The sequence below is a fragment of the Hetaerina americana genome, unplaced genomic scaffold (assembly GCF_022747635.1).
Source record: "Hetaerina americana unplaced genomic scaffold, ioHetAmer1.1.p SCAF_6, whole genome shotgun sequence".
NCBI classification, from domain to species: domain Eukaryota; kingdom Metazoa; phylum Arthropoda; class Insecta; order Odonata; family Calopterygidae; genus Hetaerina; species Hetaerina americana.
This window is the reverse complement of record NW_027287205.1, coordinates 32466857-32489905: the sequence shown is the minus strand read 5'-3', so window position 1 is coordinate 32489905 and position 23049 is coordinate 32466857. Positions and strand designations below refer to the sequence as shown.

The window sequence follows — 23049 nt, the reverse complement described above, 5'->3', positions numbered from 1 at the left end:
CTCCATTAAACTGTTCTTCAATTCCACATTCTTCTTCCCCCCATCATTCTATCCAGTATATCTATCCTTTTCCTCTCCCTTCCTCATCTACCTAGCGTCTTCCCCTCTATATCGCAGTATTCAACATCCAATCGAAATGCTTTGCATCTACCTCTTTCAAAGCAAACTTTCTGTGGGCTTCCCTTACTATTCCTTTGCATCAAAGATTTTTCCCTTAAATGACAACTCAAAAACCTGAAATAGCTCAAACTCAAAGTAGTCCTAAATTCAGGCTAATAAATAAGCCAGAAATCCTAACAGTACCCTGGATTTTGACCAAGGTAATATGTATTAATGTGGTACATACCCCTGTGGTGGTTCAATGGGTCTAACATGTTATCAGTGGAAACATGAATATTTTTCAAAACTTTCCATTCAATTTTCCACTTCCTTTCCCTGATATGTTAAGCATAGATATCACATTGGTTGAGGGGAAAACTCAAGACAATGTGGAATGGAAGAGGAGAGGGTGTGGGGGAAGTGGTAGTAGAACAAGAGGAATGAAAAAGGAAGAATCTCCTTTGAGTTCTCACAAGCAACCATGGTCTGTATGCTTATATCTACCTGACAAAATGCACAAATTAGATTTCCCGTGCATAGAATGGGTGATTAACCAACATGATTGAAGGGTAAGTCATTCAAAACTGCTTTATAAACTTTGTAAAAGTAACTGGTTAGGCTTACACAAAAATAAAATGAACTTTGAAACTTTGGCATTCACCTGAACCTCAAAAAGACTGCTATGGTAAATGAAATTGGCTGGTAAACCTAGTACATCTGAGTCTCATTTATCCAGTATGGAAGTATATATTAATCACTTTAACTGGCCGACATCTTATCGTGACTTAATTTCTCCCAAGGGTGGTATATGCAAATTAATTATGAGAATCATTTTGAAAGTAAAGATACGAGGGTTATGATAGTGTTCCATTAAGAGTCAATAATTAACTTCCATTCAATAAAAAGAGCATCAAACAATAAATATTCTCAAACTAAATTTATAACCCTGAAATGGTATTTTGAACATTAATCAGCTATTCATGTATCTAGCTCAGGGTCATTGTTCACAGTGGTTGTATAAGAGGGAGTCGAATGCGTTAAGATATTCAGACCCAGTCATCAAATAAAAATTGCCAATAATGGTGAATCCTACAGGATTATTACAAAGCATAATTTCTATAGATATGCATATGAATGTGCTGCATACTATGAAATCTCATACATGAGAATCATGTAAGATTTTTGTTTATTTATAAGAGGATACCTACATGAATAAAGGGTTGCAGTAGATATGGGGAGAGGGGTTGAAAGCATCTGAACCTCTCCCCACAGGTAAAAAATTATATACCTGTACATATTGAAAATACTCATAATAATGTAAATAAAAAACAATACATAAAATCCTAATTTCCCAATGTCCCTGCATGAACATTCACATGCTTTTGATTCCACAGCAAGACCTTATTGTTTTTGATGAGGTCTTTTCATACTGTGCATCATGTAGGGACCAATTTGTATGATTAGTAAACTGTTTTTAAGAATCGGGGACACAGCATCAGTTTATCACTGAAACTAGTCACAAATATATTACCGTCACACTTATTTTGATTCTATCAAATACGAGGCCGATTGACATTTTTCACCATCTTTCCAACTTATCATTTTAAAATAAAGTAGAATATTATCAATCCAAACTTCTCAGGACCAAGCATAAGTAGGATTTTTGGGAATTAAAATTTTTAAAAAAGTGTTGCATATTGCAGGCCTGGGGTAAAATATTGAAAATATGCAACATTTAGATAAATAGGCAACACATAAATATATGTCTGGACATTACACATACACAGTGGAAGTACATCAATGATTACAAGCTAAGGAATATTTCAAGAACAATGATGGCTATACGGACTACAAATAACTTAACATTCCATCTAGAATAAAGTATGCAATTCGATAAGCTTAAGCTTAAGGAGACTTGAATCCCCCAAAAAGAAATTATCTACACCCTCGCCATGACATCATACCATTATAAATAAACCTGCAGTTATTGGGCCAGGAATAGTAACAGTTTCTTGTTTCAATTTAATCATCCCTAGCCAAGCCTTAGAGCCTGGCACTGGGAACTCCCCAAACACTTCCCTGAAATGGAAGAAAATTGGCATAAATTAGGAGAACCTCAATTGATGATATTGATGGTATCTGTTTAGAAAATTATCCATCATGCAAATTAAAACTATCATTATATAAAAGTGGGATAACATGTCAAAGGCTTCATCTATTCCCAGATAATCAGAATTGGGCCTGCTTTGCATACTATATGATGTAGGTATATGATATTTAACTATTGTACATCAATAACTCTTTCTTATTACAAACAACTGCATTTACAATATTATTCTTAGATTAAAATTAAAAGAATAATACAATGTATTTTAAAATATCATAAATTCAAAAGAGTACTTCAAAATATGAAAGAAGTAATAGCATCATACATATTTTGATTTTAGAAAAGGTCAATTTCACAGTAGCAACAAAAAGTACAGGAAGCAGATTTTTTCCCTTGGGCCATTTAGCCATTTGCCCTTGCTGAGATTCCCTCATGATGAACATTGGTCATCCTTTTCTCCATGAATATTGAATTATTTAAGTCAAAAGTTATTGAGGCAATGTCACAGCCTTGGTGTTGCCGAGGAATGACAAGTTTGAAACTTACTAATTAACCTTCCCCACGAGGAAGCATTATATTTTTAATATGCAGGCAACAGTTCTGTATGAAATGCTAACGGAAACAGTCTCATGAAGAATGCCTGATTTTCTGCATTTCATGATTCCTTCATATCATCCCATTCATTTTTACAAAAATAACAATAATCACATTCACTTTGACTTATAATTATTTCATTAAAGTCTGGGAAAAGACTAGGTATTTTGAGTAGAGTGATCTGAGGTAGAAAGTATGTGTAGCTAAAAAATGGTTAATTTTTATGCAGGCTACCATGACTTCAATGTAATGTTAGCTAAGAAGTCAACAAGTACTTTGTAAGTGACCTAGGAAGACGGCAAATGATTATTTATTCCTAAGTATCATGGAAACTTCCTATTTCTTTCCTCATTTCTTTGTAACTTTTGCCTGCCTTCACATTGTTTAAAATGCTTATTCTCTTCCTTTTTTTCACTTCTAACCCAAAATCCTCCTTCTTTCATGGCCTTCCAAAAGCTAATACCTTTTAATGGCTCCTAAATCCATTTCCTCTGTCTTTATCCAATTTCCCTCAGCAATTTCCTCTCTTTTAACACCATTTTTAAAGCTTCATCTTTTTAGTCTTCCTCACCCTCCACCAACTCATTTCCTCTCTTTTCCACCATACTTGCATCTCAAAAGCCTCCCACCTATGCCTATTTTCTTGTCTCAAGGACCATGCCTCACATCCATATAGCACTATGCTCCATATCAAAGTCTTCACCATCTTTTCTTCAAATCTTTAATCTGTGTTGCTGTCTTAAACTCCATTCTTGCAAATGCCTATTCCACCAACTCATTTCTTCCCTTTATGTACCCATTTCGAAGCCACTTCCTCTCAAAGCACTGCCCAAATACATGAACTGCTTCGCCTGCTCTATTTTATTCCCTCCATCTTAAATTTTCATTGTAGCTTTCCTAATTATCAGCATTCTCTTGGCTGCCTGACTCACTGCTACTTGATCATCTGCAAACTAATTTGCCTAATCATCTTGCCACCTACTTTTATTCCCAGCTCCAGTCCATCCCATGCTACCATTAACATTTCCTCATCATATACAAGTGCATGTATATTTAAATGTGCCTCAGATAGTACAGCAACCCTTTCTCACTCCCCCACTGATTACTGCCCATCCTGAGTCTCCTTCTGATACTCTTACCTGGGCCATCTGATTCATACATAAGTTTTGGGTTAGTTGCCTATCCCTCCAGTCTACTTCCACTTAGCAATACCTCCATTAGCTCTACCTACCCTACATTGTCAAATGCCTTCTCAAAATCCATGAAGCACACAAAGATATCCTGATTATATTTGATGTTCCTTTCTATTATTGTTCTCATAACTACATTGAACCAAATGCCATCTATGTAAAACTTTAAAAACAAAACTGGTCTTTCTCTGGAGATGTGCCATTTCACAAAATTTCATGATTTCAAACTTTAATGAGCCATGATTCAATAGCAGTCATTAAGTAATAAAAAAAGACCATACCCTTTTGAATATGTTACTTTTTTGGTGATATCCATGACTATTATTTTGGCATCACTTGGCTTCATTTCTTGAACCCTGATGTTCCTTGAAAATTTTGGCAGTTGAACAATTACCTGGGTGTCTGTGGATTAAGGAAATAGTAGTAGATCAAGGACATAAAGTTTGAGCAGAGTCATATCTGTTGAATACATAAAATGCTTCTCACTTTTTGAGTCCTCTTTAAGGTCCACAGTGCCCTCCTTATAATCACAAGATGTTCCATTCCCATGGCAAACACCACACGCATCTTCAATTGCTTGCGAATTGAGATCAAGATCACAAGGTATTTCCTATAAATAACAATGTTAAAACCCATGTTCAAAGTTTAATTGATGATTAGTTTCACACTTTTCCTTCTTTCCTCATTTAGGACTCACCCTACAGACTCCAGCAATACAAATATCTCGTATTCCTCTATAACAAGATGATCCATCAACTACTCTGGGCCTCATCTCAAGCACTCTCATTTCCTCATTGATACAAAATAGCCCACAAGGGTTCTCTGGAAAATGTCACACATTTGAACTAAATAGTTTCATTGCTAGTTGATGGTGGATATTTTAAATTAAAATTGCATCTTTTAATGAATTCCAAAAATACTGTGGTAATAAAATGTTAATAAAGTAACAATATTTTATTATTAATGTATTATAAAGTTGAACAACGTAATAAAATCAAAAGAAATACAACATTAAATTAGGCATTATAAAAATATGATAGAAAAGTGGTAAGACATATCTTATATGTTTAAAAAATTAATTAGTTCATAAAACATACATAAAATCATCGATAAGACAAATACTCATAGGCAATGAATAAATAGAATAGGTTATTTCCACAGAACCTACAAATGTGTATATAAACTGATCAAATATCGTTGTTCCATGCATGAACTGTCACATTATACACTAAAAAATACAATAGGGCTTGAAAATATTAATGATTAAGTAGGTTATGTCTTGTAAGCATGACTGGTAAAGGACAAACTCTATGTCATAATTACATAAATTTAGTATTTTACTGTTCAAGTATCAGCTGTTGTAAGATAGTTACAGTCAAAAACTAGACTCTCTTCATAGAAAAACTCTATTCTTATAGAATCTCAGAAATTCAACACCCTCAGCCAAAAGGCTTTCAAGCTGCCTTGTTTCCGTATTCTGAAGAGTAATTCACGAATTCAAGTTGAAATTCAATACTGTATGACAATATTCTCTCTTAAGATCCCATGAAGTCATTATCATTTCAACTTTTCATGCTATTCTTAGTTTCCGTTATTATTTTGATATTATCAAAATTGTATTAAAAGCAACAATTTTCTATGCCTTTACGACACTCTCATGCTACCCAAGATTGAATGTTTGTAGATCTGAGTTTATTAGGAGAGATACAATGTATGTATGTATTAGCAAAGAGCCCCATTAGCCCAACCAGTATTAAGTGTCACAGCAGCACTACATGTGACATGAAATTAAATCACTACATTGTATACATTTACGATTTGAGAATTTTTAGGAAGCTCTTTCAACAAAATATTAAAACTCTGTTGCTTAATAGTGACTCAAAACCATGATATTACTGATATTTTTAATAGAGGCAACTATTTTCTATGCCTGATCCAGGAAAATATACTTAATAGTAAGTATTTTTCCAGGGAATCAGCTTGTGCTTTTAGATTGAAGTCATACCCATATACCCTTGGTCCATAAGATGCAGGCTGATTTTAGAGCACATTTGGAGAAGCAAAAGTATGCCTTATAGGATGGGAAGTATGGTGGCATCCTGCCATACAAGTTTGGGAATAAACATTTTAAAATCAATTATATTAAGGTATTAAAATACAATAAAAATTTTTTATTGGTGCATAATGTGAAATTCATTGGATTTTGACCTTTTATTTCAAAGTTGACTAAGTGAGATTGATTTAGGTCTGCGAGGCATAACTATTCATAGGCATTTAAATAAGGCATCCACATATTTCTACTCATGCAGATATTAGCAAACTAACTTTATGTATTATTCTATTGAGGCTTACCATTCATAATGATACCAAACTAGTATATAAGTCTTTATCTCGCTTAATTTACATGTCCCAGTAAAAGCTGCATGCCAAACTAATATGTTCGCAAAATATTCTGACCATAAGAAAACCGAAACTAGTTAAGTGATGTCAAATTCATGTTTCACCTCTTATGCTCATATAAGAGTGAACTGAAAATGGGAAGAGAGCAAATGGAAGGAGATTTTAGCTGTGAAAGTATGTTTCTATTTCATCTGGATAATACTCTCATATTCCCAATTCATTCAACTCTATAAAGTAAAAAACCTCTTGAATTTTGATTGTTTTCTAGTCCCACAACTTCTCAACAGTATGAGTTAGCCATGCCCTCAAGTTGTATCAATACAGACTGATTTGGGAAATCATAATTACCACATGTAGAATTGAAAGAGTATAAATTTAGTAGGCTAGTCAAAGCCACATACATTTGGTCTCTTTCAAAGCAGTCTGAGACCAAGTGCAACAATACAATGACAAGAGTGAATCAAATGAAAGCTTTAACTTAAAAATATTTTAGCTTATAATATCTTAAATTAAAAATGTCCTCAATTATATTATTTTCATTTGTAAACTCCATGGAATACAATGGAAGTATCATAGCACTTCAAAATTTCACCTCTAGAAAAACTAGACTTTCACCGCTACAAAGGTGAATACTGTCAAAACTTGATACACCTCATCTGGTCAAGGGAAGTCTGTTACAGAAGTACTGCTATTTAGGAAATTCCTAGTCCACATACCACTGCTGGAGTGAAAAATGTACCATCACCATACTGATCTTTCATTCGCCAATGAATTTTACAACTTTCAGCTCTTAGCCACTCCATAAATGAATGAGAGAACTTTGTTCCTCAGTGGTGCAAGTTAAAAGTGCACCTGCCCTATTTATAAACATGTTGCACTATTTTGTAGCATTCCGGTGTCATGCTGTTGTGGTCCACTCTTCAAACTGTGGCTATGACTATTATGAACTAACAGTAGTACGTAGTTTTGAAATGATAACACACTTATAAGATTTTCACTTAGATCCATCTATTGATCATGATTAGTCTAATGGCCTCCCCCATCCTGCCTAGCACTTGAACTTAATAATCACATAAAAAGCTGCACATCAATTAACTAAACATATAAAGGGAAATTTTTTCATTGGGTAATTAATATATTTGTGAAGTAGAACCCAAACTGGCAGCACCTGCGGCTGAATGTGTCAAAAAACATCAAAAAGGTTATCTATGGTCCCCAATATTTCCAGTGTTTGAAGATCTTGCCAAATTTTAAATATGTAATCTAACTAAATTTCTGTGGCTCCATAATGTTTCTAATTAGTGCCATGACAAATTACCTCCGTGCATGTGGTAGGCCTTCCATGTATGCTTCTTCTCATCTTCTGGGTACACCCAATCATTATAATTAGCACACTGTAGATCTCGAAAGGTTGGGATCTTTTTATCACAAGGCTGTGAAAGGAAGTTTGCAATTAGATGGATTAGTACTAACATCTATGGCATGTTTAATTCACATGTTAGCAGAGTATAACGAGCCACTAGTTCCATACTCCAAGGCTGAATTCTATACCCAGTATTCCAAACTAATGTGTTGTTCAATAAAGAGTGATCATACATTTTTCATTTGCATAATTTATTGGGCAAAATTTAATTTAATTTTATTATCATAATGCACAGTGTATATGTGGTACAAGTTCCACTGAATTCAACCCATTGTCTCATTAGCAGCAGTCATTGAGAGTCGAAACCTATTCAGTAAGCCTGCTTCTGGTGATGTAAAATGCTTTCCACGAAGGTGTTTATTCTCATTGGAGAACAAGAAAAAGTCATATGGGATTAGGTCAGAACAATAGGGAGGATGAGGTGCTCACTTCACATTGATTATTGTGAGATAATGGCGACTTTACTGTACGTTTCACTGAATACACCACTCATAAACATGTCTCTGTGCAAATTTTATGTTACCAACGTTTGAGTGACACCCAATGAAATTTTCTACTTCCAAGAGTGTTCTTAGGGTTATTCAATAATAAATAGAGCTCTAAGACCACCTTTCCTAGAAGTCTTCTCCCCTCTTTTAACATTTTATACCCTATTTTTAGTATAGTACATAAAAACTCTCCTTAAGCCTGATTTAGCATTATATAAGCGATTACTGATGATACGTTTAGGAAAAAGCAAAATTTCATTGCATCACATGTTATCTCCATCGTTGCCATTGGCAAAATAAACATATTCCAACCTTAAATGGTTACCACTGATGCAATATTGGAGTCCAATCAATGGAACTTATTGCCAAAATACATACAAGATTAAACTAATCTATAGCATAAAACTTTTTTCACAATAAATTTAGAAAATAAAACATTTATAATCACTCTTTAATGAACGGTACTGGGACACGTGAAATTCTACGACAGCTATTATTGTTTTCTTAGTAGTAGTAGTTTTAAGGGGAGGCGACCGACAGCTAAGGTCATTTGCGCCATAGGGGATGGACAGGAAAGGATGAAGGGTGGAGAGAAACCCGGCGTCGGCATTAGCCTGCTCTTTACGAAAGGCGCCAAGGGGTCCGCAGTTTAACGTCCCATCCGACGGACGGCGTACTCACTCAAAGTGTTGTTTTCTTAGACATTACTTTTCATTTACGTATGAGTTCAGACATGAAATTGATTTCCCACTTTTATGGGTAGTCTGGAAGTAATGGCCCATCAACTGCCTATGAAAAACAATAGCAAAGATATTTTTTTAATACATGCATGCCAAACTGAGGCATGATTTTTGTGCTACCTTACCACGTGGTTGCAAATTTTGTAGTGTACCCTCTCCCCGATGCAATATCTCCCTCCGTGCTGTGGGCGAGGATTGTTACAGATCCTTTCCATGGATGACACCCCGGTTCCACATGTGCGTGAGCATTCACTCCATGGCTGCCACTCACCCCAGCCACCATCCACTGCACCTGGACGCTCACCTACTGATATGCACTTCATTTGGTAGCACCACTGAAAGACAAGAAAGGGCTTTCAGAGCCAGCAAACACTGAGTACAAGGCAAATTTTTAGATAAGAGATATGATATGAATACATGAGGGCAACCAGCATTGCTTTTTTCCAGAGCATTCTAACCTAAGGCTTTAGACTCTGAGGGAATACACAAAAAACTTTCGAAATAATTATACTTCAGAAAAAGCCAATCATTATCCTAAACAGTTCTGGACCTCATGAGCACTGCAGACCTTTATTTTTTTAAACTGCAAATTTTAACTTACTATCATGTGTGTGCTACAAAGCCTTATGCATATTAAGCAGAACCTTAATCTATACAAAATTTGGTCATCTGCTCACTTACATGACACGTGGATCTAGCAAAATCTCGACAACAGCCAGTGCAGACTGTCTAAGGCCTACTATCAGTCTGTCTACTTGGCAATAAAATGTTTCAATAATCTCCCAAGCAGTTCCTACTCAGTAACTAGTTTTAGGTTTTACAATGTAAAGAAAAATAGCTGTGAACCAATCTTTTGTAGTTAATTAATGAATATTTTAAGCTTAACTTGGGACTACTGTACTTTAACTGAACTAATCCTTTAATTCTATCCTCCTCATGTAATGTATTGATCTGACTCATTTGTAACTCAAACTGATCCTTCTTTCTTTTTTGGCCTCATATTTTAACGTTTAAAATGTGGCTATTGAAGCAGGATGATAGGCGTAGATTGGAGGCTTTTGAAAAGTGGGTGTGGAGATGGATGGAAATGGTGAAGTGGACAGAAATGAAAATAAACTAGGAAGTGCTCGGTATGGGAGGGTAGGAGAGAAGATTGTTTGAATATATCTATAGAAGGTAGGAAAGATGAATGCCGAGGGTTCTGATTAGCAATGGGATGTTGAACACTATAAAAGAGGGGGAAACATTTGGCAAGCAAGGAAGGAGAAAAAATATGAAAGAATGTTGAATGGAATGATCAGAGAATGTATGTGGGATTGATGAAGGGTTTATCATATTGTCAAATGTCAGTTTGTATTTTGTTAGGAGGGACAAGAAAATTTATTGTTGCACTTTTGCATAATCTGTGTCCATCCAAAACCAATCTTAAATGAAATAATATTAGTAACAACATTTAACTCCTGGGTAGCTGTTAAGTCACTCCAGATATAAAAAAAACCTTGTACAAGAAATGAAAATGCAAAATTCTTGGAATTAGCTTTTAAAAACTATTAACAACCTGCATAACCTATAGTATTTAAGAGATTTTCTTGTTGAAATGAAAAATTATAAGCAATTAAGAAATAATTAAGAAATAAATTTTAAGCAATTAATATTTTATTTTGGTTTTGAAAAAAAAATTCTTACCTTATTTTCACCACATTTCGTTCCTGGAGCAGGGACAATATTGGTGTGATGGCATGATTCACTGTTAGGCTTTTCACAATTCAAGCTGTCACATGTCTGAATAAAACATTTCAGCCATCATCAACACAAACATGCTTTACAGTCTCTTGAGAAAATGCATCAATTAAATACGACTTTAAACCTTGTCAGAAGGAAAAAGAACCAGCAACAAACAATATAAGAACACATAAAAAGAACACTCATGCGTTACTTCTTAATAATTTTGATGGAATTAAGCTCCGTCTTCCTCAGAAGAAACAGTAGTAATGAACTGGACACTAGTACTACAGTACTACTGTTTCTTCCGAGGAAGATGGAGTTAAATTCCATTACAATTATTAAGAAATAACATGCAAGTGTTCTTATATTTTTTGTTGCTCTCCAAGTTTTTTATTCAACACTTCCATGTTACTTCGACAAAATCATATATATATATATATATATATATATATATATATATATATATATATATATATATATATATACACACACACACACATAGGAAAAATTATTATTTGCACCATTGGAATTATATAATAATATTATATATTACTGGAATTATAAATATATATATATTTTTTTTTTGCAAGCAATGCTGAGTGAACTGGAAATTCAGTGCAACAGATATGGGACGAGAATCAATATTAATAAAACAAAGGTTATGTGATTTTCTAGAAAGAAAAAGGCCAAGCTTAACATTAAAATAGGAGGGCAAAAACTAGAGCAGGTAGAACAGTTTACGTATCTCGGAAATGTTTTGGACCAACACGGTCAAAGTAGTAAGGACGTAAGGAGAAGAATTGCGCTAGGCAAAGAGGCTTTCACAAGGATGAGGGAGTTGAAGACAGGGACATTGAGTAAGAATATTAAGAAAAGACTCATACAAAAACTTTGATATGGAGCGTAGATATGCGGATAGATAGACGCGGAAACGTGGTCATTGAAGCAGGAGGATAGACGTGGACTGGAGGCTTTTGAAATGTGGGTGTGGAGAAGAATGAAGAAAGTGAAATGGACAGAGAAGAAAACAAATGAGGAAGTACTAGGTATGATGAGCGAAGAGAGGAGTTTGTTAGGAGAAATCCTATGGAGGTAGGAAAAATGAATGAAGGGCATATTGATTGGTAGTGGGATATTGAAGACTGCAATAGAGGGGAGAATGTTAGGCAAATGAGGAAAGGGAAGGAACAGGATAGGGATGTGGGATGGGATGAAGTACTCAGAGATGAAGAGGGACCTGATGTAGAGTTGGTTGCTAGATTGTGTTTTGTTAGGAGTCACAAAATATTTATTTGGTAGTTGTGTCCATCCAAAAACCTACCTTAACCGGTAGATTACCTAATAAATAAAATATATATTATAGAGTAATATAACAGCGGAGGGGACAAAAGCCAAAGAGGGGGTGCCATAGAACACCAAAGACACAGAAAAAGAAGACAATGTGTTAGAATAGGAACTTGGTTTGTTAGGACAATGCTGAGGATACGAAAATTAGAGATTATAAAGCGAGAAATGGAAAGAGAAAATATAGATATTTATATAGGTTTAGGTATGAGGAATGACCACGGGGAGAAAGCAGTTGAGTTCTGCAGGAGACAGGGTTTAGCCATCACCAACACTTGGTTTAGACACCAAAAAAGGCGTAGGTATACATGGAAAATGCCAGGTGACTCAGAAAGATATCAATTAGATTATTAGATTATAGTATAGTTAGGTCTATGACAGACTATGACCATAATTAAGTTGTTATGAAGTATAGCATCCGTTTTAAAAAAGATAAGGCAGGGGCAATAAATTAGGAAATGGAAAGTGGAAGCATTAACTAGATTAACAAAGAAGGAGGATCAGAGTGTGGTAGAGAAAATCATGAATGAGGGAAAAGAGCTGTATACTATCGAGGAAAAATGGGAATATATCAAAAAAGGGATTTCAAAAGCCACAAAAGAAACTATAGGAACTGTTGATGGGAAAAGGACCAGGTAACCATGGATCAAAGATGAGATGATTAGAAAGATAGATGAGAGAAGAAAATGGAAGAATGTAAACACAGAGCTATGAAAAAGGAAGTAAAAAGAGTTACACAGTAAATTGAGAGAGGCAACAAATAAAGCAAAAGAATCATGGTGGAAGACGCAGTCCAAGGATATGGAAAGTTTCCAGAGGAAGGGTGAAACTGGTGCACTATTCCAAAAGTAAAAAGGGAAGATCTGTGCTAACAGCCTATGTTGAGTAAGATATTAGTTGATACAGAAAAAATCCAAGAGAGATTGAAGGAATATATAGAAGAACTTTATAGTAAAGAACTTAAGAGGCCAACAAGGTTAGACATAGAAAAAGAAGAAAGGGAGAATGGGAGAATGCAAACACAGTTGGGCAGAAGAAAGTACAAAGAGTTAAATAATAAATTGAGATGGGTAATGTGGGGTTGCTGGAAATTATTTTAGTGCAGGCGGTGCTAGGAAATACTAATAAAGCACATATAAAGCGTTTGAATGAACAGCAGATTTATTCTGAGTGCTGTGGATAACAGACCAAGATCAACACGGAAAGATATATTGCCATGGGCGCAACGTGCACAAGAGGGATGAACGCTCGGGGGGGGTTGAGGCGTGACTGCCCCCACGTGGGTCAAAATGCCTCCTCATAGGTCGTGCATAGGGTGACACCTCGCGGCACACCCCTGAATCGCACAAACAAATGAACCGCTACATCAACAAATGAACCGCCACAGGTAACAAATAAATCAAAAGAAGCATAGTGGAAGATGCAGTATGAGGATAAGGAAAGTAAGCAGAGGTAGGGTGAAATTGGTGTGCTATACAAGTAGATTAAAACACTATTGGGAAGTAAAAACGGAAGATTTGTGTTAACGGTAAGAGATAAGTCAGGTAGGATAATTGTTGAAACAGAACTGTATGGCAAAGAACTTAGGCCAACCAGCTTAGAAATAGAAAGTGAATATGACATCAATGAAGATAGCTTAGGTCTGGGCATACTCAGTGTGGCGGTTCATTTGTTGATGTAGCAGTTCATTTGTTTGTGCGATTCAGGGGTGTGCCGCGAGGTGTCACCCTAGGCATTTTGACCCACGAGGGGGCAGTCACGCACCAACCCCCGCCGAGCGTTCATCCCTCTTGTGCACGTTGCGCCCATGGCAATATATCTTTCCGTGTTGACCTTGGTCTGTTATCCACAGCACTCAGAATAAATCTGCTGTTCATTCAAACGCTTTATATGTGCTTTATTAGTATTTCCTAGCACCGCCTGCGCTAAAATGATTTCCAGCACTCCCACACTCAGCAATGAGATAGAAAGAGCATTAAGGGAGATGAAATCAAGTAATGCCATGGGGGTAGACAACATTCCAGTGAAACTACTAAAAAGGTTTAAGAAGGGAAGAAGAGACTGATTATGGACTGATTTGTAGCATCTATGAGGAAGGAATCTGGCCGGAAGACTTTATGAGATCAGTGTTAGTTCCTATTCCAGAAAAGATAAAGGTAACATCATGTGATGACTACAGAACAATAAATTTGATTTCCCAAGAAGCTAAAGTGGTTCCCAGGATCATCAACAAAAGGATGGAGAGCAAGGCAAATGATTACTTAGGAGACGATCAGTTTGGGTTTAGGAAGGGGAGGGGCACGGGCGATGCCATTGCAGTAATGAGATCACTGATGGAGAGGAAAATAGAATACAGTCAGGACGTATTTGCCTGTTTTCTAAATTTTTGAAAGGCATTTGATAGAGTGAATTGGGAAAAACTAATGTGTATGTGCAAAAATTTCAGAGTGTAAAAATCATTTGCCTTGAGCAGAGTTCGAACGTGGAGCCCTCGATGTCCAGACATCAGGTGATCCGGGTTCAAATCCTAGGCAAGGCAGATGATTTTCACACACTGACATTGTTGCATTGAAATACATATCAGCCGATGGCTCCATTAAAAGTTACCGCTGCGACACTTCCCGTGGTTTCTTGGAATTTGTCAAAGGGAAAAACAACCTGAGTGCTTAAAGTTGGCTTGAACCTTGTGGACTGTGGCACTTTGCGCATGACAACAAATTTCTGTGACATTGTATGTACGGTATTTTGTCACAACATCTTGCTCCTTTAAAGCCCCCAAAATTTCCAAGTTTAATAGAGTCCCTCGATGGCTTAACTGGCTAAAGAACTAGGCTGGACATTGCGGATGCATCTCACCAAAGGAGTGTGTTTGCATCATGACAATGCACGTCCACATGTGTCACATCAAATGACCACCCTACTCAATGAATTCGGCTGGGATATCATCGACCACCCTCCTTACAGCCCAGACATTGCCCCCAGCGACTATCAGTTGTTTCCTGCTCTCAAAGAACACCTTGGAGGACAGAAATTCAAGTCAGACAAGGAAGTGCAAGCAGCAGTCGTCAGTTGGCTTTGTGACGCAGTGGGAGAAAGGTATGATGCCGGTATTAAAAAGCTGCTTACGAAAATGAAAAAAGTGATTGATCATCAAGGTGACTATGTAGAAAAATAGCTAAATGCTCAACCCTTCCAACGATGTACACAAAGTTGAGAATAAATTTGATTTTTCATGAAAGAAAATAGGAGATCTTACTTTTCAAATCGCCCTCATAATAGATTGCAAAGACAAGAGGCTAATGCCCAACCTGTAAATGTTTCCAACTGCTCTGGTGCGAGTAAGGAATGGAGAGTTCAGATGGGCAGTGTTAGGAAGGGAGGGTTGAGGGGCAAGGCAGGGTTGTCCATTATCTCAGGTTTTGTTCAATGTTTTCTGAGGTGAAACCACCTTTCTCAAGGGAGAGAAGGAAGGAACTGAGATGAAAGTTTAAACCGAAGGGGTTGGGGATACTAGATGGAAGGGGAAGGTAGAGGGTTTTTCAAGGGGCAGAGTTTGGAGGGGAATTTTTAGAAGTGTGGGAATAATATGAAAGGTTTTGGGAGCAGAGGGGGGATAGAAATATCTGAAGATTGGAGTAATTAATGCCTACTATTAATACATGTTTCATTCCAGGAATCAAGGAGCCAGATAAATGATATAGAAAAACAATACAACAGGCGTTTTCACTAAATTTCAGCTTAACTACTTCTCCTAATGTCCTACTTCTCCTCTTAACTATTTCTCCTCTTGAAAACAAAAATCCCTAATCCATTTGAAACCATTTTCCTAAATGGCACTGTTTCTGAAAAGAGAATATTTGACTTTGAAAACAATAATTGACTGGAAAACATAGTAGGAAAACATAGGTTCATATTCCACACTCAATTGTGGTTCATATTCCACACACATAATCTCTATCAGTGTTGCCACGTTGACTGATGAGAAAAAAGAAACTGATCAATTGAGAAATCAGGAAAACAACCATTTAATAGATATTAAAATTGGGAAAAACTCCTTCAAGAAAGATGTACACATAAAAATAGCAATTTGAGAACTTAGGATCATGAAAAACTCATCCAGGAAAATAAAATTAGGAAGAGCCATCCGGAAAATGTCCAGTTCAACCAGAGATTTTTTGTGGCTCAAGAGCATTGCCATTTGAACACTAATCAAGGAAATTAACTGATTAGCAAGTTCTAGATTTTAGTGTGAATATAAATGGTGATTTGAGGAAAATATTCTCACAATTGGGACTGACATTCCCCTTTATGAACAATTTAAATTTTCTAAATAACCTAGCATGTAAGCAGCCCTGAAAATACTTTCAATGATTAATGATTTCATTACCAGACCAGATGTGCACTCTCTAGCCATTGGAGCCACAATATAATGGCACTGATAGTCTGCTCCATAGACGACACCTGGCAGTAGATCTACAATATTGAATTCATGCTCTCCAGGCTCATCTTCCAGGCATTTTCCAAATCCCAATCTTAAAAAAAAATTTGCTTTAACTTAACACCACCTTATTTCCTAAATGAAAAATACTCTGCTTACAATAAGAGAGTGATACATGCCAAAAACTAAGAATTTAACCATTGAGATATAGGTTTTGTTCAATCAATCAAACCAATGCACAAAAAATTATTTCAAAAGTTCTCCATGATAACTAATGGAAGTTTTAGATTCAGAAAAAATCTAAAGAAGCCTCAAAATGAACTAATATATAGTCCTTCATAAAAATATTTCATAACCAAGTATTGTTTTATTTTATATTAATCAGGTTTAGTACTTACTATCAGAAATGCAGTAAGCACTGATACAAATGGTACATTGCCTTTAAAATCACTGATAAAATGAACAAAAATAATTTTATAACCTTTTTTCTTCAAATTATATCTGAAAATCATGTTAAATTTAAAAGTAGGTAATATGACTAATTTAGAGAATTCAACACACCTTGCAGTAGAAAATTTGATTCTTTGGGAATGATAGGTATTAGAAACTAGTGTCAGGGAATTAAGTCAGACATCAATTTTGAGCTTAACTGGACCCAAAAATATCCTACATGGAGGAGGATCATGCCTCCATCATCATTTTGGATCAACCACTACGCAGAGTTGAAATTCATTTTCTGTATATGCCAACAATAATATCTGCTACAATCTATGTGCTACCTTATCAGGTCTGGTTGAGATGTATGTGTACCCTAGTGACTCATAGAACTAAGGTAATATGAAATAAAGCCAGTTACTGGCAGGGATACCCCTGACAGGTCAGAGCATAAGGGATGGCCTGAGCCCCTCTCCTGGTTCTCCAGATTAGAAGGAATGACAATTCCATTCCACAATAGGATGTTTCTGCGGATGCCAACAGAGGAAAAATCAGACAGAAGAGCTTATGATAAACTTAGTAAACAAGATAATTTAAATTCACAGATTGGAACAGGAGATGTGTTACCTTTATACAAAGCTGGAGCTTAGACAGAATGCATTAGGGAATTATACAAATTTGATATGGATATATCAGAACTAAAGGAAATCACAAGGACAGGACATGATGTTCTAGACAAACGTACAGGAAATGTGCATTATATACACCCGCGATAAATAGAGGATGAGATTGGGGAAGGTTTTCTCATTAAATGTAGGATAAACATATGGGCTTCATGCTCCAATATGCAAGTAAACACTTATTCACATAGATATTATAGGCAGATATTTTTAATTACAGTATTATTAGTATATCTCATACTGCTCAGGTGTGAGTGGTGGATAAAGAGTCAGAATGAGCAGTGTTAGGAAGAGGGTAAGAAAGGGGTTTCCGTTATCATTAGTGCTGTTTAAGTATACCCTGTATATTTTGAGGTAATGGTAAAAGAGGCATGGGAAGAACTTGAGGTAATAATGAAAGCTAGTGTGGAATTCATAAAATCAGTTATGTCTGCTGATGATAAAGCTTTAATCAGTCAGACAGCTGAGGGGTTGCAAGCATTGCTGAGTGCATTGGAAATTAAAATTTGATAGGCATGGGACAAGAGAAAATGTAAACAAAACAAACGTTATATGGTTTTTTAGAAAGAAAAAGGCTAGGTTAAATATTAAAATAGGTTCTGATAAACTTGAGCAGGTGGAACAGTTAACTAATATTGAGAGTATTTTGGACCAAAATTGTATAAGTAGTAGAAGACATAAAGAGAAGGCATAAGGAGAGGAACATAAGGAGAGGAACATAAGGAGAGGAACATAAGGAAGAATTGATTAGGCAAAGAAGATTTCACAGGGAGGAGGGAATTGATAACAGGGACTTTGAGTTGGGAATGGCTCGTCAAAACTTTGATATGGATTTTGGTTCTATACAGCTGGGAAATATAGCCTCAGGTTATACGCTTATATGGGAGACTTTTGAGATGTGGACGTGGTGGAAGGAAAAGGTGAAATGAAGAGAAAGAGGAAAATAAATGAGGGAATACTAGGTATGCTGGGGGAGCAAAAGGGATTGCAAAAAGAAACCCAAAAAAAATTACCCTGGGAACCCTGAATGACTAAGTAGGTAGGGAGGAGAATACCAACTACCCAACAATAGGTAAGCATAGATCACATGAAAACACTAACAAAAATTATTCTAGACTGCTCAACTTTGAAGCTTCCAAAAACATGGCAGTGGGATCCATATGATAGGCTTAAGTCCCTATGAACGAAAAATGGTTCTTAACTATTAAAGTGCATCATGTGTAGGCAAATTTTCTTTCCCAAGAAATGTTCACCCAAGTTAAGAGAAAAACAAAAACTCTTGGTTCACACCTAACTTGGTGAGTCTAAGTAATGAACTTGTCTCTCTGCATAAATATTTGACTGCCACCCATACTGAATAAAACAAAAAACTACTTTATCATCTATGGGAGGAGTATACATTAAGACTGAAACAAGCTAAAAAAAAGCAATCAGTGTCTATATAACTAACTCGGAACACAATGAAACCTCTCTGGACAGTAATAAAAATGAAATAGGGAAATCAGATACTGTTTCACATCTATCTCTTTTACCTGATGAGTTAAATGCATTTTTTGTGACTCTATGGAGGACCTGAAGTCACCCATGGACGTAGACAAAAATAGTGCTTGAAATATATCGTGTAAAAAGGAAATAAAAATAACTTCAAATGGAAATGGATAATCTCAAAAGACATAGTTAAAACAGTAAAATCCCTATGAATGCCTTAGTAAATTTTTCAGCAAAAAACTGCTGATTTATTGTTCTTTATCAGGTCTGAAAAATTATACCATAATACTATTACAATGAAAGATGGCATTATGTGCAAATTGCACATAATGCCATTCTGCAGTTGTATGCCATAAAATTGTTACTCACTCAAGAAAAGTCCTCAGATACCTTTGGCTGCACACAGACCACTCACTGGTTTTCATGGTGGAGGATTTGTCCATGACGGTAAACCTGCTCTCACTTAATTTGGAATTACAACCATTTTTTTGGACATCATCATGTTGCATTCCAAGGCTAATAATTGTTAAAAATTCTTGTTATAAAACATTTTTTTGTAAATTTCGTAAAACTATATTTTATTTATTTATCATACATAAAGTCATTTATACCAGCATTTTAATGAATTTGGGATTTAATTCCACAGTTGAATTATTATTATCATTTAAATTCACATGAGCAGATAGACAATGTCAGGTGGCACACAAGTCCTAAGCATTACAATCAAACTTGTCTTAGAAAAATAACATGACATCTCAAATACAATCAATATCAGAAAAGATAATAAATGAAATCAGTCAGAAAATAATACACTTGAAAGAAACTTCCACACACCAATCTCTAACAACAAAAAATAAAATTCCCACCTCATTAACATCAGTTTCCCAATCAACAAGAAAAAAAATCAAAACTAAGCTGTTACATACAAATTTACACAACGCATAAATCAAATTATTATATTAATTGTTTACATCTTTCCTTAAAAGTATTTACTCTGTCAGGAAAGGAACCGATTAGTTTTGCAGGTAAACGCTTCCAATCAACAATTGTTTTATTAATAAATAAAATTTTTTTTTGTGCCTGGCATTTCACCTTGAATTTGTGATTATTCCTCCCTATAAAATTTGGATTTGCGGCCTCTTTCCTTAGTTTTACCCAAGCTTTCTCTCCATTCAGAATGTGCAACATTCCACAAGGTCTGCTTATATTTCTTCTACTTTGTAAGGGTTCCCAGCCCAGCATTTTAAACTTTTCAGTCACACTCCCCATCCTCATATCCTTCCCCAATATATATCTGGCATCTTTTCTTTGTGCCTTCTCCAGTTTTGTAATATATCCTTCTTCATGCGGGTCCCATACAAGTGATGAGTACTCTAAAACTGGTCTTATATGCCCTTTCCTTAGTTGCTCTAATATTCCCTTTGAGGTTTCTTATCACCCAATGCAGAGTTTTGAAAGCTTTCTTAACAATGTATTCCACATTTAGCCCCCACCCTAAATCCTTGGATAAATATACACCTGAGTATTTACAACTATCACTTCTAGGACTGACATTTACTGAGAATTTGTAGTCCTTATTGGCTCCATTAACCGTGTTACTAAAAGTGATAGATTTGCATTTGCTAACATTAATATCAATCCCATTATTTGTCACCCAATCCGCCATTTTATTTCCCTTTGCAGTACATCATGGTCACAGTGAGTCTCAACTTTCCAGTAGATAATGCAGTCATTTGCAAAAAGTCATATCTGAGGATTAATATTTTCCTCATAAAGTGGGATGATGTTACCCTTGTTTTTTCAGAATACACTTCTCCTAATTTGACCCTTTGTGTTCGCTCTTTCATGAAATTTTTGACCCACGAGATTACTCTTCAATCTGTGTGTAGTGGTAATTGGCCCATCTTAAGCATTAAGCAATCATGGTCAACTTTGCCAAAGACTTTTGACAGATTGTTTATTATAGCAATCACTTCGATTCCTGCATCCATAGAGTCGGATATTTCTTGGCAGAACCCTAACAGTTGGGTATCACAAGAGTGCCCTTTTCTGAAACCATGTTGGCAACTCTACAACCAATTCTCACTCTCCCACAAATCCCAGAGCAAATCAGCAATTATCTTATCTAATAGCTTGCATACAACTGACGTCAAGCTTACCAATCCATAATTATCAACTAGTGTCTTGTCTACTCCTTTTCAAATTGGTGTTACATATGCCTCCTTCCAAGCATTTGGCAGGGCATTGTTGTTTATGGTAACATTGAATTAATGATCTATATAATTTGAAACTACACTATCACCCTATTTAAGCAAATCAATTGAAATACCATCTGGCGCTTTTGATTTATTTGCCCTCATTTTTCTAATTTTTCCATAACTTTATGCACTCATCATTTTAATAATTTTAGTATTTAATATTTTTTCACCTCCTCCCCAACTCAGAGATGTATCTACAGAATCCATTTTGTTTACCATCCCCTCAAATACCCTTGCATACCAATTGCTGAATGCATTAGCTTTTTCCTTATCATCTACGATTAGTTTAATTATTTTAATTTATAGTAATAAGTAGGCTCTTCACATAGATACTAATAAATTCAGTCACGAAGCTATGAATTATTTTTGGATTTAATATTTATTGCACTCATTCACACATACATACTTAATAGAGGTACCATCAGGCAGTGCAGCCCATCCACCCCTATCCTTACCATAAGCATGTCAATGAGCAAATTTCACAAACAGGTGCGGCCCTACCACTGCCAACAAATGCACCTTTCATCAGTTTCCCCACCCGACCCAACCCAATCTTAAATAAATTCATACTTTATGGTACTGAGGGAATGTTATCTACCCTCAGGGGTATATATGGGTATGGGTACTGAGGGAATGTTATCTACCCATGAGGGTAGATAATATTCCCTCAGTATCCGATCAGAACTACTGAAGGGTTTAGGTAAGTGAGGGAAGAAGAGCTTTTATGAACTAATTGATAGTATTAATGAGGGAGGTATTTGGATGGAAGATTTTGGTCATACCAGTGATAGTTCCTTTCCAAACTAGGGAAAGGTAGCCAGCCGTATGTGAGTACTGGAGAACAATAAGTTTGATTTTGCATGCAGCTTAAGTGGTTATCAGGATCATAATTACGGGTATGGAGAGGAGAAAAAATGATTACCCATTTTTGGAATGACCAATTTTGGTTTGGAAAAGGGAGAGGCATGTATGATGCCATATTAATGAAGTCACCAATAGATAGGAACAGAATACCTGTATAATCAGGATGCATTTGTCTTGTTCTTAGGTTTTGAAAAGGTTGAGTGTTTGATTGAGTGAATTGGGTAGAATTAATGACTCTATTGCAGAAAATAGGAGAACATTGGAGGTATAGGAGACTAATCCACAACCTGAACATAACTCAGACTACTTGGGTGTGAGTTATGGACGGAAAGTGAGGATGGAGAGGGGTAAGAAGAGGGGTAAGACGGGCATTTATTATTACCTGTGCTTTTCAATGCATATGTAGGGAAATTGTACAAGTGTCTGGAGAAGAACCGGAGATATTTATTAAAGTTAGTGGATAATCCTACCCTCACACTTCAAAAGTCAATCTAAGCCTATCATCCTGCTTCAATTATCATATTTTCATGCTGGAAATGACTAAACTCCACATCTTATTTTTAACAAGCCCTTTCATAACATCCTTACTCAGCATCCCAGCCATCAACTCCCCCTTCCTTGTGAAAGCGTCTTTACCTATTACAATTATTTTTTATGCCCCTAATACTAGACCAAAACACTTTTGAGATACATAAACTGTTTTATCCACTCTAGTTTATCAAATCTTGTTTTAATATATAACTTAGCTTTCCTTTTTCTGGAAAATCACATAGCCT

General features: G+C 35.9%; 1 protein-coding gene across 1 annotated transcript in view; it reads right to left on the bottom strand.

The window, feature by feature from the left end:
- LOC139695295 (A disintegrin and metalloproteinase with thrombospondin motifs 7-like) overlaps positions 1–23049 on the bottom strand; it is a 57267-nt gene that overhangs the window by 8171 nt on the left and 26047 nt on the right. Inside the window, exons 9-16 of the mRNA XM_071593993.1 lie at positions 16498–16642; positions 10728–10823; positions 9167–9376; positions 7709–7823; positions 4688–4812; positions 4477–4600; positions 4272–4392; positions 2064–2178 (exon numbers count right to left, since the gene is read on the bottom strand). Of these exons, the coding sequence (XP_071450094.1) occupies positions 2064–2178; positions 4272–4392; positions 4477–4600; positions 4688–4812; positions 7709–7823; positions 9167–9376; positions 10728–10823; positions 16498–16642 (1051 nt within the window). The remainder of the gene's footprint in view (positions 1–2063; positions 2179–4271; positions 4393–4476; positions 4601–4687; positions 4813–7708; positions 7824–9166; positions 9377–10727; positions 10824–16497; positions 16643–23049) is intronic.